The 23,542-nt window shown below is 45.1% G+C and overlaps 4 protein-coding genes across 6 annotated transcripts; 1 reads left to right on the top strand and 3 right to left on the bottom strand.

Moving 5' to 3' along the window:
- Positions 1-327: 327 nt before the first annotated feature.
- Positions 328-8,084, bottom strand: pkdccb (protein kinase domain containing, cytoplasmic b). The gene is made up of 7 exons (XM_079574023.1): positions 7,426-8,084; positions 6,243-6,392; positions 4,393-4,661; positions 3,768-3,847; positions 3,509-3,616; positions 992-1,165; positions 328-832 (listed from the first exon to the last, which is right to left on the bottom strand). The coding sequence occupies exons 1-7, from the start codon at positions 7,978-7,980 to the stop codon at positions 726-728; spliced, it is 1,443 nt and encodes a 480-aa protein (XP_079430149.1). The 5' UTR covers positions 7,981-8,084; the 3' UTR covers positions 328-725.
- A 770-nt stretch (positions 8,085-8,854) lies between these two features.
- disp2 (dispatched RND transporter family member 2) lies at positions 8,855-16,772 on the top strand. Its single transcript, XM_079573147.1, has 10 exons — positions 8,855-9,087; positions 10,105-10,249; positions 10,497-10,723; positions 10,825-10,854; positions 10,931-11,054; positions 11,444-11,559; positions 11,843-11,940; positions 12,962-13,059; positions 13,234-13,395; positions 13,468-16,772. Exons 1-10 carry the CDS (start codon positions 8,999-9,001, stop codon positions 16,687-16,689), a joined length of 4,311 nt encoding a protein of 1,436 aa, XP_079429273.1. The 5' UTR covers positions 8,855-8,998; the 3' UTR covers positions 16,690-16,772.
- A 1,752-nt stretch (positions 16,773-18,524) lies between these two features.
- On the bottom strand, positions 18,525-20,679 carry rpusd2 (RNA pseudouridine synthase domain containing 2). The gene is made up of 3 exons (XM_079574125.1): positions 20,017-20,679; positions 19,536-19,832; positions 18,525-19,444 (listed from the first exon to the last, which is right to left on the bottom strand). The coding sequence occupies exons 1-3, from the start codon at positions 20,662-20,664 to the stop codon at positions 18,674-18,676; spliced, it is 1,716 nt and encodes a 571-aa protein (XP_079430251.1). The 5' UTR covers positions 20,665-20,679; the 3' UTR covers positions 18,525-18,673.
- Positions 20,680-20,906: 227 nt separating this feature from the next.
- Positions 20,907-23,527, bottom strand: pcmtl (l-isoaspartyl protein carboxyl methyltransferase, like). Of its 3 annotated transcripts, none has more exons than XM_079574154.1 (9): positions 23,490-23,521; positions 23,072-23,230; positions 22,648-22,752; positions 22,529-22,560; positions 22,338-22,442; positions 22,145-22,265; positions 21,926-22,011; positions 21,463-21,632; positions 20,907-21,345 (listed from the first exon to the last, which is right to left on the bottom strand). In XM_079574154.1, exons 2-9 carry the CDS (start codon positions 23,190-23,192, stop codon positions 21,309-21,311), a joined length of 777 nt encoding a protein of 258 aa, XP_079430280.1. In that variant the 5' UTR covers positions 23,193-23,230; positions 23,490-23,521; the 3' UTR covers positions 20,907-21,308. The 3 variants fall into 3 exon arrangements, with proteins under 3 accessions (XP_079430280.1, XP_079430279.1, XP_079430281.1); XM_079574153.1 differs by having other exon boundaries at positions 20,908-21,345; positions 23,072-23,210; positions 23,490-23,527; XM_079574155.1 differs by having other exon boundaries at positions 20,912-21,380; positions 23,072-23,210; positions 23,490-23,527.
- Positions 23,528-23,542: the final 15 nt, after the last annotated feature.

Below are 23,542 nucleotides of genomic sequence, written 5' to 3' on the forward strand. Positions count from 1 at the left end.
TAATGAGCCCAGCATGGCGCGGCATGTGAATGCATTCCTCTGGTATTGTGCAAACTGTGTTGGGCTGTGTGCTGTGAGCTGGCCTTTTCAGATGGTGCACAGATTGTAGAAGGGCAGGCACGCGAACAGATAAAGATTTAAAAACACACAATGGTGAGTCAGCACCCCCACACTTCCCTGTGCCCCCCGCCCGTACTCATGGAGGTGCTAATGACAAACAAACAGGCTGCTTAAGAACAGTTGCACAAAGACAATGGGCCATGTAAATAAGCACAACACAGGGCTGTAAAAAGCAGACATTTATATTATAAAAACTCCAGATTTACAAGAAGAAAATGCAAAAATAATTTTTCATTGAAAATAATAGAATCACCCACAAGGTGAATGTAAAATCACATGTATTCTCATATACTCATACATACAAACATTCAGTCATAAATACGCTGAGCTACAAACATGGAATGATTCGGTGCATAGAATTTTCATGTGGATTTGTCAAAGCGCTTGTTTCTGGTCCTCGGGCTCAGGCCATCCCACTCAGAGTACCTGAAGGAAATCCCTGTAAATAGCAGCTGGCACAGGCAGCCTTTGGCTCCACTTCAGACACTGTGGAAGTGCAGAAATACATCACTGATCTCCCCTGCAGATCGCTGTGTTCACGGGGATGCACTAGCAGTGCCATTTATTGTCCAATCCTTCAGACGAACAGTCCAACTCCATCCTCGTCAAAGCGAAGGCGAGACAGAGACAGTGGTTTTCTTCACATACACATCTGATGTGCTATCAGGACCGAGCTGGGCTGAACTGCTCCGGAAAGAGGCCAGGAGCCGCCCTGAAGAGAGATGAGAGGATAAGTCCACAGCACAGAGACATGTTCAGACGTGATATGAGTAATGACTGTGTAGGTTTGTGTTTAAAAAGCTCATTATAAGATTAAAGACACTGATCACTCAGCGCTCATGTGACTGACTACAAACACACTCCGACGTACCGCTCCACGTCCTCTGCCCCGTCAGGCTGAAGCTGGAGCACTGTGAGTGAGAGTTACAGATGTGAGCAGCCTCTCTGGGGCTGTGCACCGACAGTACACAGCCCTGTGCACTGTAGGACAGCCAGCAGCGGTACTCGCCCCCGGAGCCCCCCACACGCCGCAGCAACAAGTAGTCTGAAAAACAAAGAACACAAAGTTATGAAAAGAAATAGACCATTATGGAATCAACAAACCAACATTACTATTATGTTTAATGGATCTAGATAAGGATTAATGTTGCATAGGTATTGAAAAAGACACTGCAAACCACAATACAAGCACACAAACTATGGCTCATAGTTTGAGCAGAAGTTTATTCTAGCTGAGCTGTTTTACTTGTAGACATGAGCGAAAAGCTTCTCTCCAACTCTAGCATTTGATGGAAGTTGTGTCGGGTTTAACTGTCACTGTCTCCTGGTCGTGGGCCAAACACAGTTGACTCCACATTCTCCTCACAGTGAACCAGGCTCCAGCCCTGACCTCCTCCTCCGCCAACTGTGCTCCATTCATCAGCCGCTCTGCTCGCAAGCCCCGCATCATCTGCTCCGCATTAGAGACACACATTTGTGCATGCAGCGGACAAAGGCGGGTGTGTGCGCTGCGCGGAGGAGGGCAGCCTGTTAACCTTCTAACTGGCAGCGCCGGGCGGGGCATTGATGGGGGGAAAAACGACACGAGGATCTGCTCCTGGCTTTTGAGACCGTAGAAGAAAAGTGAACAAGAGGCGGAGTGTTCGAGGCGAGTCAGAGAAGAGAACCCGAGCCTGGTGCAACAGACTGGCCTGAATCAGCGCTCTGTCACCGACTAACTGGAGAACTCTCTTTGTGTCTCAGACAGAAGGAACTGCATTTCTAACGCCAGTCCGAGTCAACCATCAAAGGGTACACAAACCAGACACATTTTCACAGCACTATTATTCACGAGACAGCTATGATAACATCTCTGCTGTGGAAGAATTGCATTTGGCATGGGTTGGGATTGGATGAGCTGGGCACATTGTAGTTAATATGTCATCCGTTTGGTCACTCCCATAGTTTGAGTACAGAGTTTGTCTGGGTGTGGGATGTGTGTAAAAGACACGTCTGACAATGATACATTTAGAGACACAGATATGCATCATCTGCATTGTTTTCTACACTAGCTCTCAACCTAAACGCTTTGAGTGCATACCAAGTTGGTTAGAATAGTGGGAAATGTTCTGATAAACTGTACACTTTAAACATTTGGTTATGTTTTTGCGTTTCATCGTTATGAGTTGTAATAACACTTCCTGTTGTGACATGAATTAAATTGAGAAATTCTTGCCCAGGCCCAGCCCAGAACGGGTGATTAAATTAGCCTCCAAATCTCGAGCGAAGAAAAACGTTGAGTTAAAGATCAAACAGGCTTTGCTACCAGACTGTGCCGTGTCCCCTCAGCCTCTGGAGGCCTGATAAGCCAAGGCCTTTGTGCCTTTGGCCCCTGGCACCTTCTTGTTAAGTGAAAGCCTTCCCTCCCCGTGTGAGCCTCCACACTCCTCCATCAGAGATTCGATTCACATAGCAGCGCTATATAAACAGTCCTGCATCTGGGGATGGAAACTCTCAGCGCAGGAACGCAGCCAGCCAGTCGTTCTGGTATTAATATTTCATAGAGCGGGGGAGCGAGGAATGACGGAGGCCAGAAGGAGGGAGATTATGTGCTCTTTCAGGGGCTGACAAAGTTTGTGAAACTTTTTTTCAGATTACTGTACCTACCAAAGAAAAAATAGAAGGAAATTACAACTTCCAGCCTACACCAGTTTAAACTACAGGGATGGTTGAACTTGATTTAATTTGGATACAAAAATGATTTTTAACTTACAGAAAATGACTAGCCTACAACAAGCCTATGATGATACGTGTGAGACCTCAAAGAGTACTTGGGCTTACATGGGTTAACCTGGTGAAACTTTGGACTAATCCCTCCTTGTTGAGCTTGTCCTCTCATTCCAGCTGCCTAATAAACCTGTCAAAACAGCCTGGAGAGGCAGAGACACCCTGCCCCTGACTTTTCTCCCATTCCCACAGAAAACAGAGACCGACCCGTCTGCTCTACATGTAGGATCAGTGCCCTTTCAGTTGTAAAAATAACTACTTTGTTGATGCCAAGAAACAAAAGGTTTGGGAAATAGCCAGGAATTTCATATACATACATCATATCAGCAAATCATTTTCTGTTGTTACGATTTCATGCAACGCACTTCAAAAGAATTGGCCCCTTTATCCATATTAGTAATGTTTACAAAAGTGTTTTAAATAAGAGCTTAATTTTTAGCAATATTTTCCACAGATTTTGACTGCAGTAAAAATGCAAGAAGCCATAGAAGCGTGGAAATCTGAGCGCTTTCAGGGCTGCCATTATGCTGCCATACGACTGTACAGATGAACTGAAGTGTGCCCAACAGGATAAGCTCTTCTCAAAAGGGGAGAACAAAGCGCGTCTCGGTGCACAGCGTACCTGTGAGTTCAGCGGCCGGCAGGTTGTGCAGGTGCGCTCCCGACTGGTACTGAGCCAGCAGCTCTTCAAAAGCCTGCAGCGTCTCGTTGATGTCGCCTTTCAGCTCCCCTGCACACACAGCACAACATCTTCTTCAGCGAGCGCGGCCTCCACTCACGGCTATTGTCGGACTGCTATTCATTAAGTCACGGAGCCTTGCTGCAGACATGTCAACACACGACTAATGCGAAGGGTTTGTCAGATCTGTGCGGCGGCTCACCTGTGGAGTTCATAATGTGGTCCACCAGGTGTGTGAGGGTGGGTGGGGCCTGATGCGGCAGGAGGTACGTGAAGAAATACCTGCAGCCAGAAAAACAGGGATTTAGGGGGACAGCAAACAGGCACAGATCACATCACATGGGTTGTTTGTTGTTTAGAATGGAAATGGTCATTATCAGGGCGACAGTGGCGCAGATGGTAGAGCGGGTCATTTCATGATGTGAACTTCGAGGATTCGAATCCCGGCTCCTGAAGGCGCACATTGTAATTGTGTCTGGGGAAATCCACCTTACCTCCAGTGTCTGCGTGCATTGGTGTATGAATGAGAGTGTTATTGGTTGACTCTTTGCTGTAAAGTGCTTTGAGTGCCTAATGTAGGTGGAAAAGCTCTAAAATTGACTATATGCAAAGCTACAGTTAGCTGTAGGCACTGGGCAGACCTGCTATCAATGTGGTCGTTTTCATAGACCTAGGACATGACAGTGCAGCTAGCTTCAACATGGGGCTCCACAAATGATCGCAGTTTGATTGGTGGCAAATAAAAAAGACTGCAATCATGAAAAAAGGTCTTCCGCAAACAAGTCTTCTTCCCCTTATTGCCATGACAGTAAAGCGGTGGCTTTTACCTGTAGGCGTTGTACATGTTTCTCTTCTGGTTGAGCCCCTCGCACACTCCGCGGACACAGGGGACGGTGAAGTTGCGCTGGGGGAAGAGCAGGGTACAGTCCGCGCCGGTCCGACAGTGAGTCAGCTCCGCGCTGATATCGTCCAAATCCGTAAGCTTCAGAGTCCCAGACACCATGACAAACTGCCGAGGCTGAAAGTCCAGCAGCGCCACGGAGCCCAGGGGAGAGCGCGACAAGAAGTGCAGCAGATGCACCAAGTCCAGACAAACCTACAGAGCACAAACAGTTAGGATTAACATACATTTGGGCCAGGATGGGAGACCGTTTTGGAGTACCAGGTAACTGGGTGTTTGGTCAGTCTTTCCTAGGGCATGAATGATTTGACCTAGGGTGACTTCTCCTTCCCTATGACAGAGATTGAGGTTTATCCAATGGGTGTTGGGAGGCACAATTTGTACAATGCAACCAAATTGAAAGTTTAGGTTACAAGAAATCCTTTTATGACAACGAAATGTCTCTTTCCCAATATGGTGGAGCCCAAAATCTATCAATAAGACCATCCAAGCCAAATGCCTTTAATTTAGTAAGATTCTGTTTGTGTGCAACGAGCGCTCGGTTCACAGAGGTCACTTAACAAGGCCGCCGACCCGATCTTCAATTTCATACTCTTTCATTAAACAGATAAAAATAGCAACTCCAAAGTCTCCCGAACACGCTGCGATTCCACTGACCACATTTGCAAGCCATTTCCTGCGCCTGTTTTTATAGTGCCTTTTAAACACCGTAATAAAAACAAAAAGAGAAAATAAGTAGGCTACTCAAAACCAAATAACTGCATTAGTGGAACCCGTGAAGGAGCGAAAGCTGCTCACATTGCTGCGGCCTGAGGTCATGTGGACGGCCCTGGGACGTCCCGAGCGCTGGGGGGGGAGTAACCCAACACCCTGCATTACTGTAGCCGCACAGAGGCAGCGAGCTGGAGAGGCCCGAGCGGAACCGAAGCCTTGGAAAAAACTGCAGAACCTTTTCGTGACGCTCAATCATAAACATTAACATTAAACATTACATTTGAGATCTGTGATGGACTGCATGTGATGCCCATGGGGCGGCATTCTATATAGGCCTGGGTGCATCATTTTTAATAGTAAAAATAATCTTCAGAATCATACTTGATCATAAAAACCCTGATCCTACTGTAGACTCCTTTGATCAACTTTTTTGCAGCTCAGCATGTACAGAGTTTTTGTTCTCTGGCAGATCCTCTCATGCAGGGCTGTGGGGCTGCGGTGGGACCCCCGCCGGGAGCATACCTGGGCCGGGGGATGCACTAAGCCCCTCTCTGTTAGCGCGGCTCAAATTCCTGGGCTGCAGCGGATTAGGCCAGCCCTCCCCGCAGACACACGACACAGCAGTTTCGAATGTCGGCCACACTCGTTCTTTTATCGCAGCGCCTCAGATCACCGTGTCAAACTGCACTTTTACCGAGGGCTACAGCCATAAACCCCAGTCCCATCAAAGGCCACAGCAGCAACTGTCATACAGTTATTCAACCGCAAATGACAATGGGCGAATTTACCGATCAGCTTACATCCAGTGTAGTAATGCAACATGAGAGCTGCACCAATGACGCCGCACTACTGTGGACTCAACAATAAAATATTAGCAAATTGAGGTCAGGTCAGAGGAATTAATTATTGATTGAACAATGGCCAGCCTATGAAATGATGAACTATAGCAAACTAAATTCTCAAACTCTTCACACCAAGAGAACCTGGCAACATTTTTTGATCTCTTCAGTAGGCCTCCACCATCAGCCGTTTTGGCAGACTTTTCCGCTTGTGTGTCAGTACCTTGAAGCGGTCCTCCCAGGGGCTCTGCAGCAGCTGGATCATCTGCAGTGGAGTGCCCTGCTCGAGGATCACGGCCAGCCGGCCCCCCTCCGCTCCCCCCTGGCCCTCTGCTTCTGCGGCCCTTCGCTGGCTCTCGCAGTGCCCTCGGAGCTGCAGTGAGGAGAAAACGGCGTTATGCAGAGTCAACGCGTTCACTAAAGCCGAGAGAATTGGGTGTGTGTGTGTAGTCCATTTCATTTTAAAACTGAAGTGATTTAGTTTGAGCTTAAAACTATTTAGATTTTTGCTACGGCGTCGTTGTAGACACACACACACACACACACAGACACAAGAGCTGTATACAGGAATATGCAGTAATGTAGTTCTGCATACTAGTAAAAAATATAAAAATCAAGCTGCTCATTATTATGAAATCCGTGCACATTTGATAATTGACTGACTACCATTGGCTACTAAAATGTAGTGATGAAACCAGAAGCTAGACAAATGCACACACAGAGTAACCACTGAATGGTTTGGGGGGTTTGCACAGAGGTTCCAGGTAAAGCAGCAGGGTCAGTAGCCTAAGGACAGACAGAGGGACATTGTCTTCTGGAGGGAGAGGGACAAAGGTCACCGCGGGGTCAGTAAATCAGAAGCTGGTATGAGACTGAAGGAGCTTTTTCTTCCACCTCACTGCGCGGAACTAAGGGCAGAAAGCAGAGTGCTCATAATTATGGAAACTATGCAAGCTGCCATTATTACATTAGGACATGGTCAGCAGATGAACAGGGTCTATTGAAAAGTCAGTGTCGACAAGGGTTTACTGAATTTCACAGAAAAGATATGCCAATGACTGAAGGGGTATAGTCTGGACTCTTGAGAACCCTCATCATTGGTCCATTTAACCTATACTTCAACCTCAGAGAAAACACACGAGCTCTTTTGTCCCCCTAAACATTTAACTGCAGTTCATAAACGGATGCCAGTTGATCTTAATCTCAGTGGGGAGCCTAATTTGACTTGGATTACAACGTTACAAATGAAACGACCAACTTATTTTATTCAGAAAAAACTATTTATGATCTACAGCCATATTTCTATTCAGCACCAACTGCAGGCAAAAAAGGGCTGTCGTCTCCGAGCTGACTTGCATGAAAGTTTGAGCAGTCACTTTTTCCACGGCCGCTCTGTGAAGCCTTACCCCGATGACGTTCGGATGCTGGAGTCGCTTCAGCAGCACCATCTCCTTCTTCAGTTTATAAGCCACGAGCTGCCGACACGCCTCGGGCTCGTTAAACTCCTCTAAACACTTGCCCATGTCGATGCCCTGCTCGTTGACCAGCTTCAGCGCTACGGACAGACCTCCGGCCAGATTCGCTTTGACCACGAGCTTGGTGTAGCCGGACCCGAGCACCTCCAGCGCCTGCATGTCCACCAGAGAGTCACAACCCATTCCATCCACGGACGCGCGACTCGCACCACGCGCACTCTTGTCCCACACCCTCGCGTCCCATGTGGAGTCCAGAGGCTCGTCAGAAAAGTTGTCCTCATCCCCGTTGAGTGAGAGAAGCGGGACGATTTCCCTGCGCCTCTCGGAGAGCTGGGATATCAGCGCCTCGGGGAGCTGCTCTTCACCGCGGGTCACGTTGAAGACGCCGTGGGCTCCAAATTGCTGCACGCTGCTTATCAGCAGTGACACTAAAATAGAAAGAACCACAAAGGCAAGCAGTGCGGCCGCGCGGAGAGAATTGCCCATGGTTTTCTGTGGGCCACTCCGAAAATGAAGCGCCGCCGCCGGGTCCTTGCGCTCCCCTCTCTGCAGCTCGCTCTCGCTCAGTGAAAGTCCTCGGTATGTGTTCGTACTGAAGACGTGATCAGCTCCTGGTTTCCTCCTCCATGGAACTCCCTCCAGGGGTGTGTCCTGTCCGTGTAACTTTACACCCCTCAACAAGGCCGCTCAGAGCGACCTCGTGTTGACACCGGTGATGATGGCACCGCAGCACCGGCGGACTTCTGAAAACTGTACACAACTCTTTAAACTCTTCTTGTAGCAAAGATGGGAGAGATGAGTTCGACCTCAGCGTGTAAAGACCTATTTATCTTTTTCCGGGCAAGTAGTTGTTTTGAATAACATCGATCAACGGAATCATGGTTTAGTCACATTTGAGCAAATTGATTCATATTAAATTAACAGAGTCAATGTCTTATTCTCAGGATAACTGTGAAAGGAAGACAAAAAACCACACACTTTATAAAGTGTCCATAAGGTGGCAGCAATGAACCAAGAGTAAATCACTGAGTAGGCCCAACCAAACAAGAAAGATGCAGAAGCTTCTTTTTAAAATATCATTTCAAGTAGTCAGGCCTATGGCATCATGGCATAATCGTGGCTTCTGCTCTGCACCTACTTTAATGGCTTATTCAAATAGTTGGGTATAAATGCTTTGCATGCAATGCATTACATTGGTGGGCTAGACTAGTAAAGTCGCTTGTTGTTACCATTTAATTAGGAAAAGAGGAGAAAGCAACGCTTTCAAAAGAAAGAAAAAGGGCTGGGAACGGCTGCGTCTAGTGCGTAGTGCGCCACCTTTGGGAAGGACGTGCAGCATCAGCAGCTCTAGCCAATCAGCGCGCTTCTCTGCCTCACTGGTTTCTGAGGAGAGGAGCATCACAAACAAACGAGCTGTGACAGGCGAGGATAAGACGGTGTTTGGCCAGGTTGAGGTAAACACTGTTCAACCAATACCTGTGCGGAATTGGGCCATCAGATCGCGATGGACGCAGCCTCGATCGGGGAGAGCACGGGCGCAATAGTGATGGAGGATTTCCCCTCAGAAGACAAGGCGCGGGGAGCAGCTCAGAGGTGGGCGCTTTTATGTGCATCTTATTTAAGTATGAGCGGGGAACTATAGGTCGCTTTGTCGCTGAAAGAGCGAGAAGCACCACTATTCAGAGAGTCGTGCAGCACGTTGGGGCAGAAGTGTGATGACGGCCTGTGGAGCCACTCCTGGCGCACTCCAGACCTCGTGATAACAATTTAAATATAAAAATCTATCCTTATCATCCTTTTCTTTATAGGCCAAATTGGTTGGATTGGGATCATACCATGAATAAAGAACACGCTACTATTTAGCCTACGTCTCATGTGCTTAAAATGTGTATCACATTGTACCTCTACACACCTGACTTACACCAACACAACCCTTGTTATTAGTTGCTACTGCAAAATACATTGCATGTGTTCACACATGCAATAGCTCATGTGCCAATTAGATAGACACATTAAAAACAGACATTGCTCATTTCTCTTCAAAAACGTTTTTAATGTCGTTATTGTAGCCTTGAGATAATACCAGTAAAACTAAAGTTGAGTTGCTTTGATCAAGACAGAGTGACTCTGAATGATTTTATTGCACTTAAATCGATTGAGCGATAAAAAAACGCTACACAAAGAGAAAATTACAAGCAGATGTTTATTTCTTTTTTCAAACGAGCCTATCTGTTTTTACAAAGACAACAATTTCAACAGAATTTAAAATAAAGCAAGTCTTAAAACATTTGTGTCATCAGGCAGTGGTAAATGGAAGGATGGCTACTGTAGAAGAAGAGAGACGTTTGCAAACAGTCTGACTGACTGTGTACTCAGACTACACATTAACTCAGGGTTATTTAACATTATCAGTGAATCGGCCGTTGACTTTGTCGTCCTGGAGACAGAGCAGGAAGTCCACTAAACCAAACTTTACCATTTAGTGGAAAAACAAACACACAAAAAAGCCCAAGCATAGAGAAATGCAAATACAGTGGCAGTGTTCGGCCATGTGTGATATGATGGTAAGCTCATGGGCCTTCTTCAGTCCAACAGTCTCTTTCTCCACAGTGAGCCCCCGTCCATCTCTCTATGCCCCCCTGAGCACCAATGTGGAGCAAACCATTCTGAGGAGGAGTTCCTCTCTGAAGCGGGTTTGTGTGACAGCTGCAGCAGCCTGGGCAGACCCTCCTCCTCCTGCAAGCTCTATCATCAGGTACCACCACCCCTCTGCTACAGCAGCACTGTGACATGAGTACACTGTGTTTGCAACAGACTCAGAGCCAGCCAATGTGTTTCACATTCATGCCCATGTTTATTACAATAAGAGACATGAGATTGTTTTATAGGAAACAGAACATGAATGCATAGCTAATCGCAATAAAGACAGAAACGCCGTGGGAATTTCAACGTGACTGTAATCTATGAAGCAGAGAACTGAACCAGGCTTCTCTTGGCTGCAGGTCCCACAGATGTCCAATTTGGGACCTTTCAACTCTCCTTTGGCCAGGACCTGTCCTCACTCCGGCTGCCGGGGAAAGCACCAGTGCTCCGCAGGGGCTGTGGGATTGAGGGGGGATCACAGCGGCAGCCCTGCTCAGTCTTCTTGTCCTGGACCAGTCCATTGTCACTGGTTGCACAGCTCAGCTGGTAGCGGTCCATACAACACAACGCAGTCACTGACTGTCAGGTAGCACTGTGTCTGCTGCATGTTATTCCAATTCAAACAACTGTATCACATGAAACGGCACATTGCTTACATTTAAAGCTGCCTTTTTAAATTTCTTTCAGAGATGGAGGTCTACCATGGGTCATCGGGATGTAAGTGTATTCTTGTAACGGTTAAATTGTACTCATGATTCTCACCATCTTTGTATTTCCTGGTTGTGTGGTTTAGGTATGGCCAGCTGCTGGTGGAGCACCCGATACGTTTGCTGCTGGGTTGCGCACTGCTGCTCTTGGTGTTCTCTGGAGCAGCACTTCTCATAGGTCCATTACCAGACTTCTCCAACCCTCTGCTGGTAAGTCACTGAAAGCAGTTGTTTCTTAAATCCATGTCTATTCAATTGTGTTGAGAATACCACATTCTTATTCATTCCACTTTTCAAGCACTACGGAATCTTTAGATAGCATTAATTCTTCCCTCAGTCCATCAGAAGGCTTCTTTAATCTTCTAAGTCATATATAAGAGGATTTTGATTTGATTTTTTCCAGAAACCTTAAGATTTGACGTAGGCCATTATTTTAACAAGATTGTTTCCATGACTTTTGATTCACATGTAATGTTCTTCAAAATAGACATTCTTCACAGGCAGAATACTCCAGCTGTCTGCCACTGGAGGTTCAGATGTGACTCATTACAACTGAGGGACAGCAGTGCTCTCTTTGATGTGTCTGTGTTTGGATGCAGGGCTTTGAGCCACGGGGGACATACATCAGCGTGCGTGAGGCCAGTTTACAGACGCTGCTGGAGAACACTGGGCCAGGCAGGACTCTGTCTCTGCTGCCACAAGCACTCAGTGCAAGGTCAGCTGCTCACAGAGCCACTTGCTCTCTGCTCGACTGTGCTCTGTGCCTGCACACACAACTGTACGTGGACTGGGCTGAGTGACCAAGTCACATGACCATATATGTGGCCATATTTGTAGGTCATCCTCAAATTTAAATTTTTTAATTTAGAGGCAATTTGGCTCCTACATATAACATATTCAAATGATTTGAGTATATGTATATATATATATTGTAAAAACAAAACAAAACTGAATGGCCAATAACCAAACATTTGTGTTTGTTTTCATGCACATGACAGAGTGGGTGGAGCTGTCAGTGAGAACAGCAGCAGAGCCCGCACCCGGAGGATGCTGGCCAGACACTCCACTCCTGACTCCTTCCTCTGTGAAGCTCCTGGTCAGTTGCTCTGCTCATAAAGCCTTTCACTCTCACACTTCACTCACGATTCACTAATCCATTCACTCCAGTGTAAATGAGCAGGGTGCTCCAACATAAGTGAAGTTCAAATTGAATGAAATACCATACATTGTAAAGGTTGGGTACATATGTAAGAGTTTTAATTATTAAATAAACATGATCCATCTGTGTTAACATGCTCAATCAAATATTAGTTTTTAAAGGGACTAGATGCAAGTTGGTCATTTTTATACTCACTACTGCCACCTCAGGTCTTAGGCGTAACTGCAGGTTCTATATTAAGCTCTGCATGACGGCTCTTCGGACTGAATTAACAACTTTTTGAGGGCCAGTGCAGGATTTTAGAGGCAGTTGTGGTGAACAGGTCTGAGCTCATTCTACACATTGCTGGAACATGTAAGGGGAGGAAAATACTTAATTTTAACATTTAACTTCACATTAAACTCTGTATAGTTCCCTTTAATTGTTCACGATTTCAATTTATGTTTAGATTTTCAGATTTGGTTAATGATCATCCAGTCACAGGGTGTCGAAAAAGCCTCATTTATAGTTACTAAATCCTGTCAAATCAGCTAGGAAATTAACATACAGAAACTCTGACACAGATTTCTGAAGGTTCTTCCAAATGTAGAATAGCCTGTTCACATACAAGGGAACTTACACTTGTGCCTCATCTGCAGTAACCCAAGTTTAATTGTATTTTTCAAATCTGTCAGCCATTACTTTTGACTGTCACAGGTCTGGATTCAACCAAATGATTTAACATTAGCTCTCAGTCATTCACACAAAGTGACTGAGCCAGTATGATGATATATGATGAACCAAACAGCAGTAGAATTGATCAAAGGAGGGCAGACAATTCAAGTCAAAAACTATGGCAGCTAATGAAGTCATCACAAAGTGCACGTTTGTAACGATACTGCAATGGTCCTATAAGTCAAATGACTTTTTTATCTTCTGCAATTTACCCACACAAATGTTTATTATTGATTGTGTGCAGATGAGCATCTGGCCCAGTTTGTGTTCAGGGCTGAAAATGCAGCCAGTCTGTGGAGCCTTAAAACCATCCAGTCCATGTGTGAGATGGAGCAGTCCATGGTATGTCTCACTCATGCATTGGAAGTCCACACAAGCATCGGTCTGCTACATTTTACGTGCTTTATTTGCTCAAAGTGTACAACAAGATGTGTGCTGCAAAGATGTAAAATAAAGTTGAAGTTGTTTACATCCATCTATCCCTAAATAGTAAACATTGGTATTGTGATGTTCAAGATCCGGTCCCAGGCACGTTTCCAGGATGTGTGCCAGCGGCCTCTGAGAACTGAATCTCAAGACGGGGCTCTCAGCAGTGGCTGCTGTCCCAGCTGGTCTCTGGGGAACTACTTGGCTGTCCTCACAAATGCGTCCTGCTGCCTTAGCCTCACTACACACCAGGTCACTTTCACAAAATGCAGATTATTATACATGTTGTTTCCACGTTTCTAACAGCATATTGTCTGTGTTTAGGTTTCAGAGTCTCTGAACCTGCTGCGTAAATGTGCTCCATTCTATCATGAAGGACATCTTGTGGACACTTGCGTGGACAGACCCAAACATGGCGGCTGTGCCCTTGTCCCCAGTCGCTGTAAACAGTCCCATGTGGTGTTCCAGATTCTGCATTTCCTGCTGGATAAGGACTTCCTCGGTCCTCAGACCGTGGAATACCAAATCCCAACCCTAAAGTACAGCCTCCTGTTCCTCCCACTGGAGAAAGGGGAGCACATGATGGACCTCTACATGAACAGTTTGGAAGGGCGAGCTCTGACTTACAATAACACTACTATCACTGGCATGGACTTTGGCATCAAGCAGAGCCTTTTCAAACTCTACCTTTCCAAGGATTGTGTTTACCCTGTCCTGGCAGTATTGTCCCTCCTCTTCTGTATGGCCCTCTATGTGCAGTCCCCATTTGTCGTAGTGCTATCTGTATTGCCCATTGCTGGCTCACTCCTGACGTCCTACTTCCTGTACAAAGTTATTTACCGTATGACATTCTTTCCTCTAGTCAACCTTACTGCTGCAATTATTGTCCTGGGGAGCTGGTCCAATCAGGTTTTTGTATTTGCAGATTTCTGGAATCTACTTCTTTCCCAGAGACCGTCAGCTTCTCTTGAGAAGAGAGTCACCAGAATCCTCCAGGAAGTTTGTTATCTAAGTATAGCCAGTGGGCTGACCTCAAGTGCTGCTTTTTTCTCTGGGTATCTTAGCAGCCTCCCAGCCATCCGGTGCTTTGCCATTTACCTGGGTACAGCCTCCGGACTCAGTTCACTCGTGTCATTGGTATGGCTGCCATGTTCTTTTATTTTGCGTGAGCGATACGTGGATTCATCCCCTATAGCTGTTCAGGGATGGAAACCTTGCTGTTCCAAAAACACTAATGGTTTCTGGAAGACGAGCTCACGTAAGAAATGCCTTTTCAATCTTAGTCAGAAAACAAGAGAGATTAAAAAAGGGCTCAGTGATACTTCACACCTGATATTTATGAAGATCCTTCCATGTGGAGTGGTGAAGTTTCGATACATTTGGGTGTGCTGGTTTGCTGTGCTTGCCGCTGGGGGCACGTATATGGCCTGTGTGGAGCCAGGCATGAAACTGCCAACTCTGGAGAGCAAACTGACCCAACTGTTCCGCTCCAGTCACCCATTTGAGAGGTATGACGCGGAGTACCGCCACATGTTTATGTTTGAGCGCCAGAGAAATGGTGAAGATATGCCTGTGAGCCTACAATTAGTCTGGGGGGTCAAGGCCATTGATAATGGGGATCACTTAGACCCACTAAGCAATGGCTCTTTAGTCCTGGATCCAGAGTTTAATATGAGCAGTCCTGACTCCCAAGTCTGGTTGAAGGATTTGTGTGCCCGTGTTCAGAACCAAAGTTTTTACTTGGCTCCGTCTTCTGAAGACAAAGGCGAGGTAGAAAACATCTGCCTGGTGGAGCAGTTAGTAGAGTGGGTCTCATTGCGCCATTGTTCAGAGGGTGATGACCCGGCAGACCTTTGCTGTGGTCACCAAACGTTCCCATTTCCTCCTGCTGTATTTGAGCAATGCCTGAGTCTGCTACTGGCAGAGCGCTACAGTCAGGGCCGTTTGGCTCATGCTGGGGGAGTGTACTTCCACACAGACGGAAGAGTTGCTGCCCTTGTGTTAGCATTTAGGACCACATACCTCTACAGTTTAAATTTCACCTCCACCAGTGTCTACTATAGACACATTCTTACATGGTTTACCAGGGAGAAGGCCAGCCTCCCGCTGGGCCTGGCCCAAGGTTGGTTCGTGAGCCAGCTTACTCTGTTGGATCTGCAGCAGTCTCTGAGCTCAGAAACACTCCTGGTAGCAGGCTTTTCTGTGGCCTTGACATTTACCTTTCTCCTGGTTAGTACCTGGAACATTCCTTTGAGTCTGTATGGTATGATGGCTGTTGGTGGCAGTGTATTTGTCACCATTGGTCTCCTAGTTCTGCTTGAGTGGCAGCTGAGTGGTCTCGAAGCTCTCTTTATATCTTGTGCTGCTGGGTTGTCTGTCGATTTCATTGTGAATTACTGTGTATCGTACAGCTTGGCTCCACACGCAGACAAATTTGGGAAAGTGGCTCATGCCACTAAAAGGATGGGCTGCCCTGTTGCTGTGCTTTCTGGAGCTTTCTTTTGTATGGGGATTATTATGCTACCGTCAGCCACTTTACTGTTTAGAAAGTTAGGGATTTTTTTGTTTTTGGTGAAAAGTGTGGCCTGTGGATTTGCTACTTTCTTTTTCCAGTCCCTGTGCTGTTTTTTTGGACCACGGCAAAATTGTGGTAGAATCATGCTTCCATGCTTTTTGGAACAGACTGAATCTTGTGTGACGGGGAACTCTGGCTCCCCATCTGCTGCAAATGGGGCTTATGACAAAAGAGAGAGGAGGAGCTGTGACCAGGACGCAGGGGGTTATCTGTACTCCAATCACCACCGTCAGCAGAGACAGAGGCTAGCAGTTGGCACTGGTCAGGGGCACGAGCAGTATGAACTGCAGCCTTTGGCCTACCGTCTCAGCGACAGCTTTGAGAACAGTACTTGTACCAGTAAACTGTCCAACAGGCCTTCTGTGCTCTCAGACGAGATCCAGTTTTGTAGCAAAGAAGACGTGTGCAGTCATCAACACAAGTGCCCTACTCCTCCAGTCCTGCAGACATCCTCTCCCTACAAAGGGCGCATTGTGCAGTCTTGCGATTTGTCCCAGGACAATCGAATCTGCACAGCCTGCAGAGGTCACTCCAGTAGACTCAAACACTGGAGCAACACTTCCATCTCATCTTCTTCCAGTGTAGAGGAGACTATGGCCAGCCACACTCTGGAGACACTAGACCAGCTATCTCTATGCAAAGATGAGCCTAGGGCACAGCACAAACCACTATGGACCCAGTCACAAAGCTCCTGTGAGGGAATGGAGGACTCTAATGATACTTGTCTGAGCATCATAGAAGCAGTGGCCTCTACATCACAGCAATCAATGGAGGAAGAGGTGCGACAGCAGCCACCTGGACACTTGAATGAAAAAAGGGACACTCTTCGCCTTCCTCTGAAAGAAACACTTTATGATTGTGGGAACAGAGGCAGGAGTAGTCAGAGTGAAATGGTAATATTGCCCAACAGTGAACCAGACATGCCTGATGTGTGGATCAAAAGAGGTGGGGAGCAGGAGGACAGCTGCTGAGGTTCACTCACAAATAAATGTTTGCAATGTCCAAGTATGGACACTTTGGATGTTGTAGTTTGCTGTATATAGTAGCCAATAGCATGTATTGATGTGCACTATATCGATCAAAAATATTTTGTTATTAATGTGCAAGGTCAACAATAATCCATGTGCAGTAAGTTTACTTTTTTACAGATTAAAACCCCAATTGCCATTACTGGCAGAAAGACCTATCCTCATCTATCAGCATACATACAGTATAAGTTTACCAAATACATCTTTATTAAAAAGGCATGAAGTTGAAGGTTTGTCACACAATAGGTCACTATTTACAATGCACTGTGAAGTTTTCACTCAAATCAGGCAGCATGGTAGTGCAGTGGTTAGTGCTCGACTGCTTGTGCTTCACAGCTAGAAGGTCCCGGATTTATTTCCTACCTGGACCACCTTTGAGTGGAGTTTGCATGTTCTCCCCGTTTCTGCGTATTGTTCCTCCGGGTACTCCAGTTTTCACTAATAACGTGTACAATAGGCCAGGATGACTGAGAGAGTGTTGGAGAGTGCGACTGTGGCGCAATGGATGCAAACCAGCCCAAGGCTACAATCCAGCGTGGCTATTGTTCAGAGGGTGATGACCCGGCTGACCTCTGCTGTGGTCACCAAACCTTCCCATTTCCTCCTGCTGTATTTGAGCGATGCCTGAGTCTGCTACTGGCTGAGTGTTACCCTCAGGGCCGTCTGGCTCATGCTAGGGGAGTGTACTTCCACACAGATGGAAGTGAGTCCTATGTATGTTCATTAACATGCACAACCAACCAAATAAACAAACAAACAGTAGCAACTATTTGTGCATTACACTTGAAATTGTTTGGAAGCACTTTTTCAAGTATTTCAGCAGCAATATATTTTTTTACATACTAAACTAAACTAACATGTCATGAATAGTAGAATTTAAGACTTAAGGCTCACTGCCATAATTTGATAGGACAGTACAGTGTGAAAGAGGTAGTGATCTCAAAGCTGAGGCTGGTACAGAGTCTAGTGTGCAGCAGCCTTCTGTCCAGGCTGCTATCATGAGAGCATAATTCATTTATTTATATTGCAAGAGAAGTGGACTGGGATTATTACTGTATTTGTTAATGTTGTACAGATCTCTAATATTATTTTATATTACATGCAGCCCGTTTGTGTTGGTGAGATAAATGTTCAAAGGTTTCATTGAAATAAGAAAAGCTGCTGACAGCATCTTTGATAATGCAACAGCTGCAGAAGCGCCTTGTGACTGTCACAGAAGTGTTCATGACGTAAAGTCCTGTATGTTGTGTCCTGATGTATGACGGCAGAAAAGGAACAGCATGTCAGTATTGTCAGTAGTATGTCATGGTTGAGGGGATGTTTCCTTGTATTGCACATGCTTATCCATCAGATGTAGCTTTGAGAGTTGATTATAATACAAGCAAAAAATAAATTGTCTGTAAAGTGCCTATAAGCAAGGTTTGTCACAATGTGCCATTTGCGAGGTCTCTTAAACCATAATACTTCACTTCATTGAAAATCCAATGAATGAATTGCATAGAGTTCTAAAGGGCTCTCTCCATCCACACAATAATGATTATAATTTCATATCTGTGAGTCCAAGTGAAATACTGCAGCTTTATTTTCCCTGAAGCTGTTTGTTTGTTAACAGTGTTTTAAGTAATGATAGTGTAAAGCCTTTATAAGTAGCACCTGCTGTGTTTTAGGGTGACCCAGTACCCATTTTGATGCTGTATTGACAAAACAACGAAAAAAATATTCCTTTTCTTTTTCCACTTTATTTTTTAAATAAAATGTTGTGAAAACAAAACAGGTAAGCTTAACAGTTATTACAAGTGATGGTGTCGCTGTAGTCCAGTAAAATCATTTATATGATGAGACATCAACCATTAAAGCACCTAAAATGTATTTGGAACTAAAATTGTTTTCAATCATTCTGTAGAAGATACAGTCATACAAGGGGGCCTTACTGGTTCTCTTTCCAGTCTTCTTTGGCCCAGTCTGGTAAACAAGTTGAATATTCAAAATCGGGTCCTTTGTAACGTAAAGCATGCAGATACATAATAAGCTCCTTCTCTGTGGGGTCAGCCCGCACAAGCTTGCATTCATTGCACAGGTGATCCTGCTCATTTCCCTGTAATGCACTTGCACTGGGTATTGGGCTCTTGGACTCAGGGTTGTTCCCTGGATTGTCACAGTATGTGTCAATTGTATGGATGCTGCCAGCTGTTTTCACTGGGGTATCTATAATATCACTTTCACATCTCATTGATGAAAGATTTGTTCCACTCGTGTCCTCATCTTTGACAACAGTTTTAGTCTCTCCAATTTCCCCAACTGCATCCTCTGCTATGTCTAAGAGAAGTAAGCTCTCTTGGGACCTGTGCTCTTCCACCAGAGCCTGCAGTATTTCCTCATTGGTCCCGCTCACCAGACCTCCTTTGCCCCTGTGTGGACCCCAGGCAGAGGAGCCGTAGATGGGGTCGTTAAGGATTGGGAAGCCCAGGTACTGCAGGTGCACTCTGATCTGGTGGGTGCGGCCTGTGAGTGGTAAACAACGCACCACACTGGTTCTACCATTGAAGCTGAGCCTCTGAAAGACAGTCCGACAGTCTTTACCTTTAGGGTCAACTCGACACAAACCAATTTTGAAGGAAACCACCAGAATGGGCTCCTCACAGGTGATGTCCTCCTCTGGAAACTCCCCCTCAACTCTGCAAACGTATTCCTTCACCAGCTGCAATCAAAAGAAACAAACATGTCAGATCATCAAAGTCAATTCAAGAATGGTGCAACATTATTTCTTCAATTTTTCGATTTGAACATGCCTGTCTGTCTCTGACTAGTTGGTCCAACTTCTTGGACATCTCCAGGTTTCGTGCGAACAGTAGCACCCCAGAGGTGAGCCTGTCCAGCCGGTGCACCGTGTGGAGCTCTGAGATGCCCCGTTCTTTGCCCAGGATGAAGATAACCGTATTGTGTCTGTAGCGGCCACAGGGGTGCACTGGGATAGAGGCAGGTTTGTCCACAACAAGAACCTCACCGTCATCCGCCAGGACTTCCATAGGTTTTCCTACAACAGGGGGCTCGTGGCGGTGCACCGTGTTCCGCATGTGGTCATTGTTCTGCAAGAGAAGATGGAGAAGTTAAATTATTTAATGCTCTGAGCCACTTTGGGCTTAAAACCAATTGATTTTGGTTTGGCTTCTGGTTTGTGAATCATTCTATAATATGCACAACAAAACATGCTATAATTAGGTTCAGATTAGATGTACAGTCGTAGAACACATTCCAGACAATGGCACAGACCCGGAGTATGATGGAGAGGTCGTCCACTGGGGTGTCGTTGAGGCGGATGCGCCCCTCTTTGGCAGCTCTCTGATAGTACTCTATGGACTCAGATCTGAACTCGCTTTTGAACACCTCCATGAGACTCTTGCCTATCCAGCGTCCTTTGCAGTACGTTTTGAAATCATAATAGTAGGGTTGCACTTTGCGAAGACCATTTTCAAAATAATAAGAGGTTTCGTTGAAATGCTCCAGGCTGAAGCTGACTCCCGGGTTGCGTTTCTGCGGCGGAGGGATGTACCTCTCGCCCGGACGAAGTTTCTTCCCTCCCGCTCCTCTTCGCCTCTTCCCTCTGCCTCTTCTCTCGGTGTCTTCTGGCTCATCACATTTGCGTTTCCCACAGTCATGTTGATTATTTTCTGTGCCTCCGTCCTCTTTCGTGACTTCTGTAGTCGCCAGGGTGGGAACTTCACAACCTGCCGACGACAACGTGTGTTCTGCTGCTGCTGCCTGCTCCATAACCGAGCACTTCCTTCTGGAGGCTCTGGAGCAAATGTTAGAAGAGGACTGAGGGCGATACGACGATATTATGGAAATATTTGGAAAATTATTATTTCTTGAGAACAAACACGCCGAAGTTCGACATATTGCGAAAAAACTCAAGCGCATTACTCTCTCCTCTGTATCTAAGGTCTGTCATGCGACGGACGCACAAGAGTGACGTCAAATTGTAGTTTGTTGGTCTAGTCTAGTCTAGTCACAGCAAGATCAAGATGATTTTGGATAAATTATGTTTTCATTATTACCGAATGAATTCAACGCATGTGCTTGGATTTGTTGTTTATTTTTAAAAAAAAGTAATAAACCTTTGAAAGACCTTATGTTGGCAGAGCATAAATGTATTATTTACATACAGCTGTGAGAAAAGTGTATGTATAGTATAATATAATTTACATATATCAATTACATAACAAGGTCATAGTTTACAGTTTAGGTGTAAGATATGTTTATTCAAAACAAACTGTTTATTTTTAGGAAATTGTTGTTTTTATTTTATCCTTTGATCATAATATAATGGCCATAATGGATTATTGGTGATCTTAAGAACCAATGATATAAAGTAAAGGGCAAAATTGTGATTGGTCAATAGGTAATGTAAAAGCCCTACTAAGCTCCAGAAGGAGTTTGTTAGCAGCAGATTATTTTCACTGGGGGATAAAAAAACAAAAAAACAAATTCCTCAGAAAAGCTGGTGTGAAGACACAGCCATGGCTCTTGATGATCACTGTAGATGGAAATTGGCCAGATTCATATTATTTGGCACTACAGACACAGCACCAGCACCATCTCCTGCAGGGGCAACAACAGGCCGTCAGAGCTCCCCTCTGAAGAAAGAATGTTATTTATTCAGTCACTCTATGTGCAGTGAATTTAGTATTTGTACATGTGCCTTTCATGCAGACATACCCAGGCCACTGATGCCTCTTGTCAGTGAGAGGGACATAGATCACTCCCATTAAAGCAGTCTTCAGGAAGGTGCCATCACTCTGTCGATCATATTGCTCTAAGACTTGACTGCCACCGTCTGGACCAACTGGAAGTATGAGCCTCCCACCAGGCTTCAGCTGCTCCAACAGCTTCAGATCCATGGACAAAATAGGACATGACATAAAGATGACTCAGCGATGTCAAAAGGAATAGAGGGACTATAGTGTCCACAAGATATGCGTTGACTTTACTACTTTGCTCACATTGATTTGTATTGATTATTTGTATTCATATTCATTTGTATTCAATCAATACAAATTTAATTGATAGTGGCTATGAGTCAAGAAGTCAGTTTATATATTATTATTTAATCATAATGTCAAAAATAAACTTTTTCAACTAAAAATAAAGTCAAGCTTGTGTTCATGTGTCCCGCCCTCACTGCCTGAGGAAGAGTAGCTGCAGCTGCTCCAACATGGATGGCATCATAAGGTCCGCCTTCTGGGTACCCCAGCCTTCCATCTGCAACTGTGGGCAGAGAACACTGTGACTCTGCAGCTGATCTGCTTTGGACATCATCATCATCATCATCATCATCATCATCATCATCAACATCATCATCATTATCATTTTACTCATATTATATGATCATTTTACTCACCAACAAACCTAATGCGTCCAGAGGAGATAAGTTCTGGGTCATCCGTTTGCACGTTCCTGATAGACATTTTTACAAGCTCATCAATGTGTTCAATACCCACCACTCTACCAGTGGGACCTATCTACCAGAAAGAAGTATATATATAAAATGACATAAAACTTCATATTTTACCTGCACTTGTTTAAACACTTACCATTCGAGAAAAGCAGGCAGTAAGGTAACCACTTCCAGATCCCACATCTAGAGCAGTAGCCCCTTCAGTTAGTTTGCCATTGAGTATTTCCAAAGCATGGGCATGCTGTCAAGTGTATACAGACACTACTTTACAAGAAACCAAAAAAAATCTGCACAATTCACTATCACCTCCTGTTATATTGAACTCACCATGTGAGGAGCACTGATCGTTGCTCTGTAGCCTGCAAAAGAAAAGAAAAAACAGAAACAGAAGAACTTGTTGTTAATGCTTTAGTAAGAGATTATTACAACAAAATTAATCTATTCACCTATGGACTGTGGAGAGTCTGCGTACGGATAATCTCTGGAGTACAATCCTCTGTCTGTTGCGAGCATGGCTTCAAAGACTCGGTCATGTTTGATGACACCATGATCTACAAGGAACAAAATCAAAAGAATATGACACAACAGGGGGTGACCGGAGACGAATTTGGTGTTTAATTTTCCTGAGAATTAATGAATTATATGACATTTCAATGCAATTGCATTGAAATATCATATAATTCTGTGAATTACAGTGTAAATGACATAGAGGAAAAGTCTGAAGTTTATGGTAGGATCAGGATAAAAATTAAAAATGCAAACGTGATTCTGGTTTAAATCACTGCATACATGAAACAGGTAAAACGTAGTTTGCTTGTAGTTTGTTTTATTGGTAATAAAACGTGTCATCTCATGCCTCACACAGATCACCTCTGAGTCTGCTGACAAGTTCTCCGTGTGTTCTGCCGCTGGACATCCAGGCCATAGTCCGGGACAGCAGTAAACCCATAGGGACCGCCGCGACAGCCAAACGCAGCACCGCTGCTCGCATCTCCTACTGCGCGGCTCCCTGTGGCGACAAGACAGCGCCTCAAAACCCCACAAGCTCAGTTCTCAATTAGAACAAAATGTTTAACTTCTTCAAGTTCTTGCAGACTATACTTGTATACTTAATGCATAATTTGCGCCTGACATACAATTTTGTCCACGACGTATCTATATATGCTACACAATAAAATAAATAATTAAGAAACATAGTACATGTGAATAGATCTAAAGTTGTTTTATGTTGCAATGAAAAGCAATGTCAATTTAAAATTAAAATAAAAAGGTCAGCAGAATTGTTTACCTTCCCTCTTGCTGTATGTGACTTCCGGACTCTTCTTTCAAGCAGACAAGACG

The sequence above is a fragment of the Gobius niger genome, assembly GCF_951799975.1.
Source record: "Gobius niger genome assembly, chromosome: 16".
Lineage (NCBI taxonomy): Eukaryota > Metazoa > Chordata > Actinopteri > Gobiiformes > Gobiidae > Gobius > Gobius niger.

Excerpts from the sequence above, each read along its gene's own strand:
- pkdccb (XM_079574023.1), bottom strand. The coding sequence starts at position 7,980 with ATGGGCAATTCTCTCCGCGCGGCCGCACTGCTTGCCTTTGTGGTTCTT. Across the intron at positions 6,393-7,425 it reads AGCATCCGAACGTCATCGGG|CTCCGAGGGCACTGCGAGAG; the intron begins GTAAGGCTTCAC and ends TCCTCACTGCAG. Across the intron at positions 4,662-6,242 it reads CCTGGGAGGACCGCTTCAAG|GTTTGTCTGGACTTGGTGCA; the intron begins GTACTGACACAC and ends TGTGCTCTGTAG.
- disp2 (XM_079573147.1), top strand. The coding sequence starts at position 8,999 with ATGGACGCAGCCTCGATCGGGGAGAGCACGGGCGCAATAGTGATGGAG. Across the intron at positions 9,088-10,104 it reads GCGCGGGGAGCAGCTCAGAG|TGAGCCCCCGTCCATCTCTC; the intron begins GTGGGCGCTTTT and ends CTTTCTCCACAG. Across the intron at positions 13,396-13,467 it reads TTAGCCTCACTACACACCAG|GTTTCAGAGTCTCTGAACCT; the intron begins GTCACTTTCACA and ends GTCTGTGTTTAG.
- rpusd2 (XM_079574125.1), bottom strand. The coding sequence starts at position 20,664 with ATGCGCTTGAGTTTTTTCGCAATATGTCGAACTTCGGCGTGTTTGTTC. Across the intron at positions 19,833-20,016 it reads ACCTCTCCATCATACTCCGG|AACAATGACCACATGCGGAA; the intron begins GTCTGTGCCATT and ends CTTCTCTTGCAG. Across the intron at positions 19,445-19,535 it reads AACTAGTCAGAGACAGACAG|CTGGTGAAGGAATACGTTTG; the intron begins GCATGTTCAAAT and ends TTTTGATTGCAG.
- pcmtl (XM_079574154.1), bottom strand. The coding sequence starts at position 23,192 with ATGCGAGCAGCGGTGCTGCGTTTGGCTGTCGCGGCGGTCCCTATGGGT. Across the intron at positions 22,561-22,647 it reads AGACTCTCCACAGTCCATAG|GCTACAGAGCAACGATCAGT; the intron begins GTGAATAGATTA and ends TTTCTTTTGCAG. Across the intron at positions 21,633-21,925 it reads CAGCTACTCTTCCTCAGGCA|CTGTTGGAGCAGCTGAAGCC; the intron begins GTGAGGGCGGGA and ends ATGGATCTGAAG.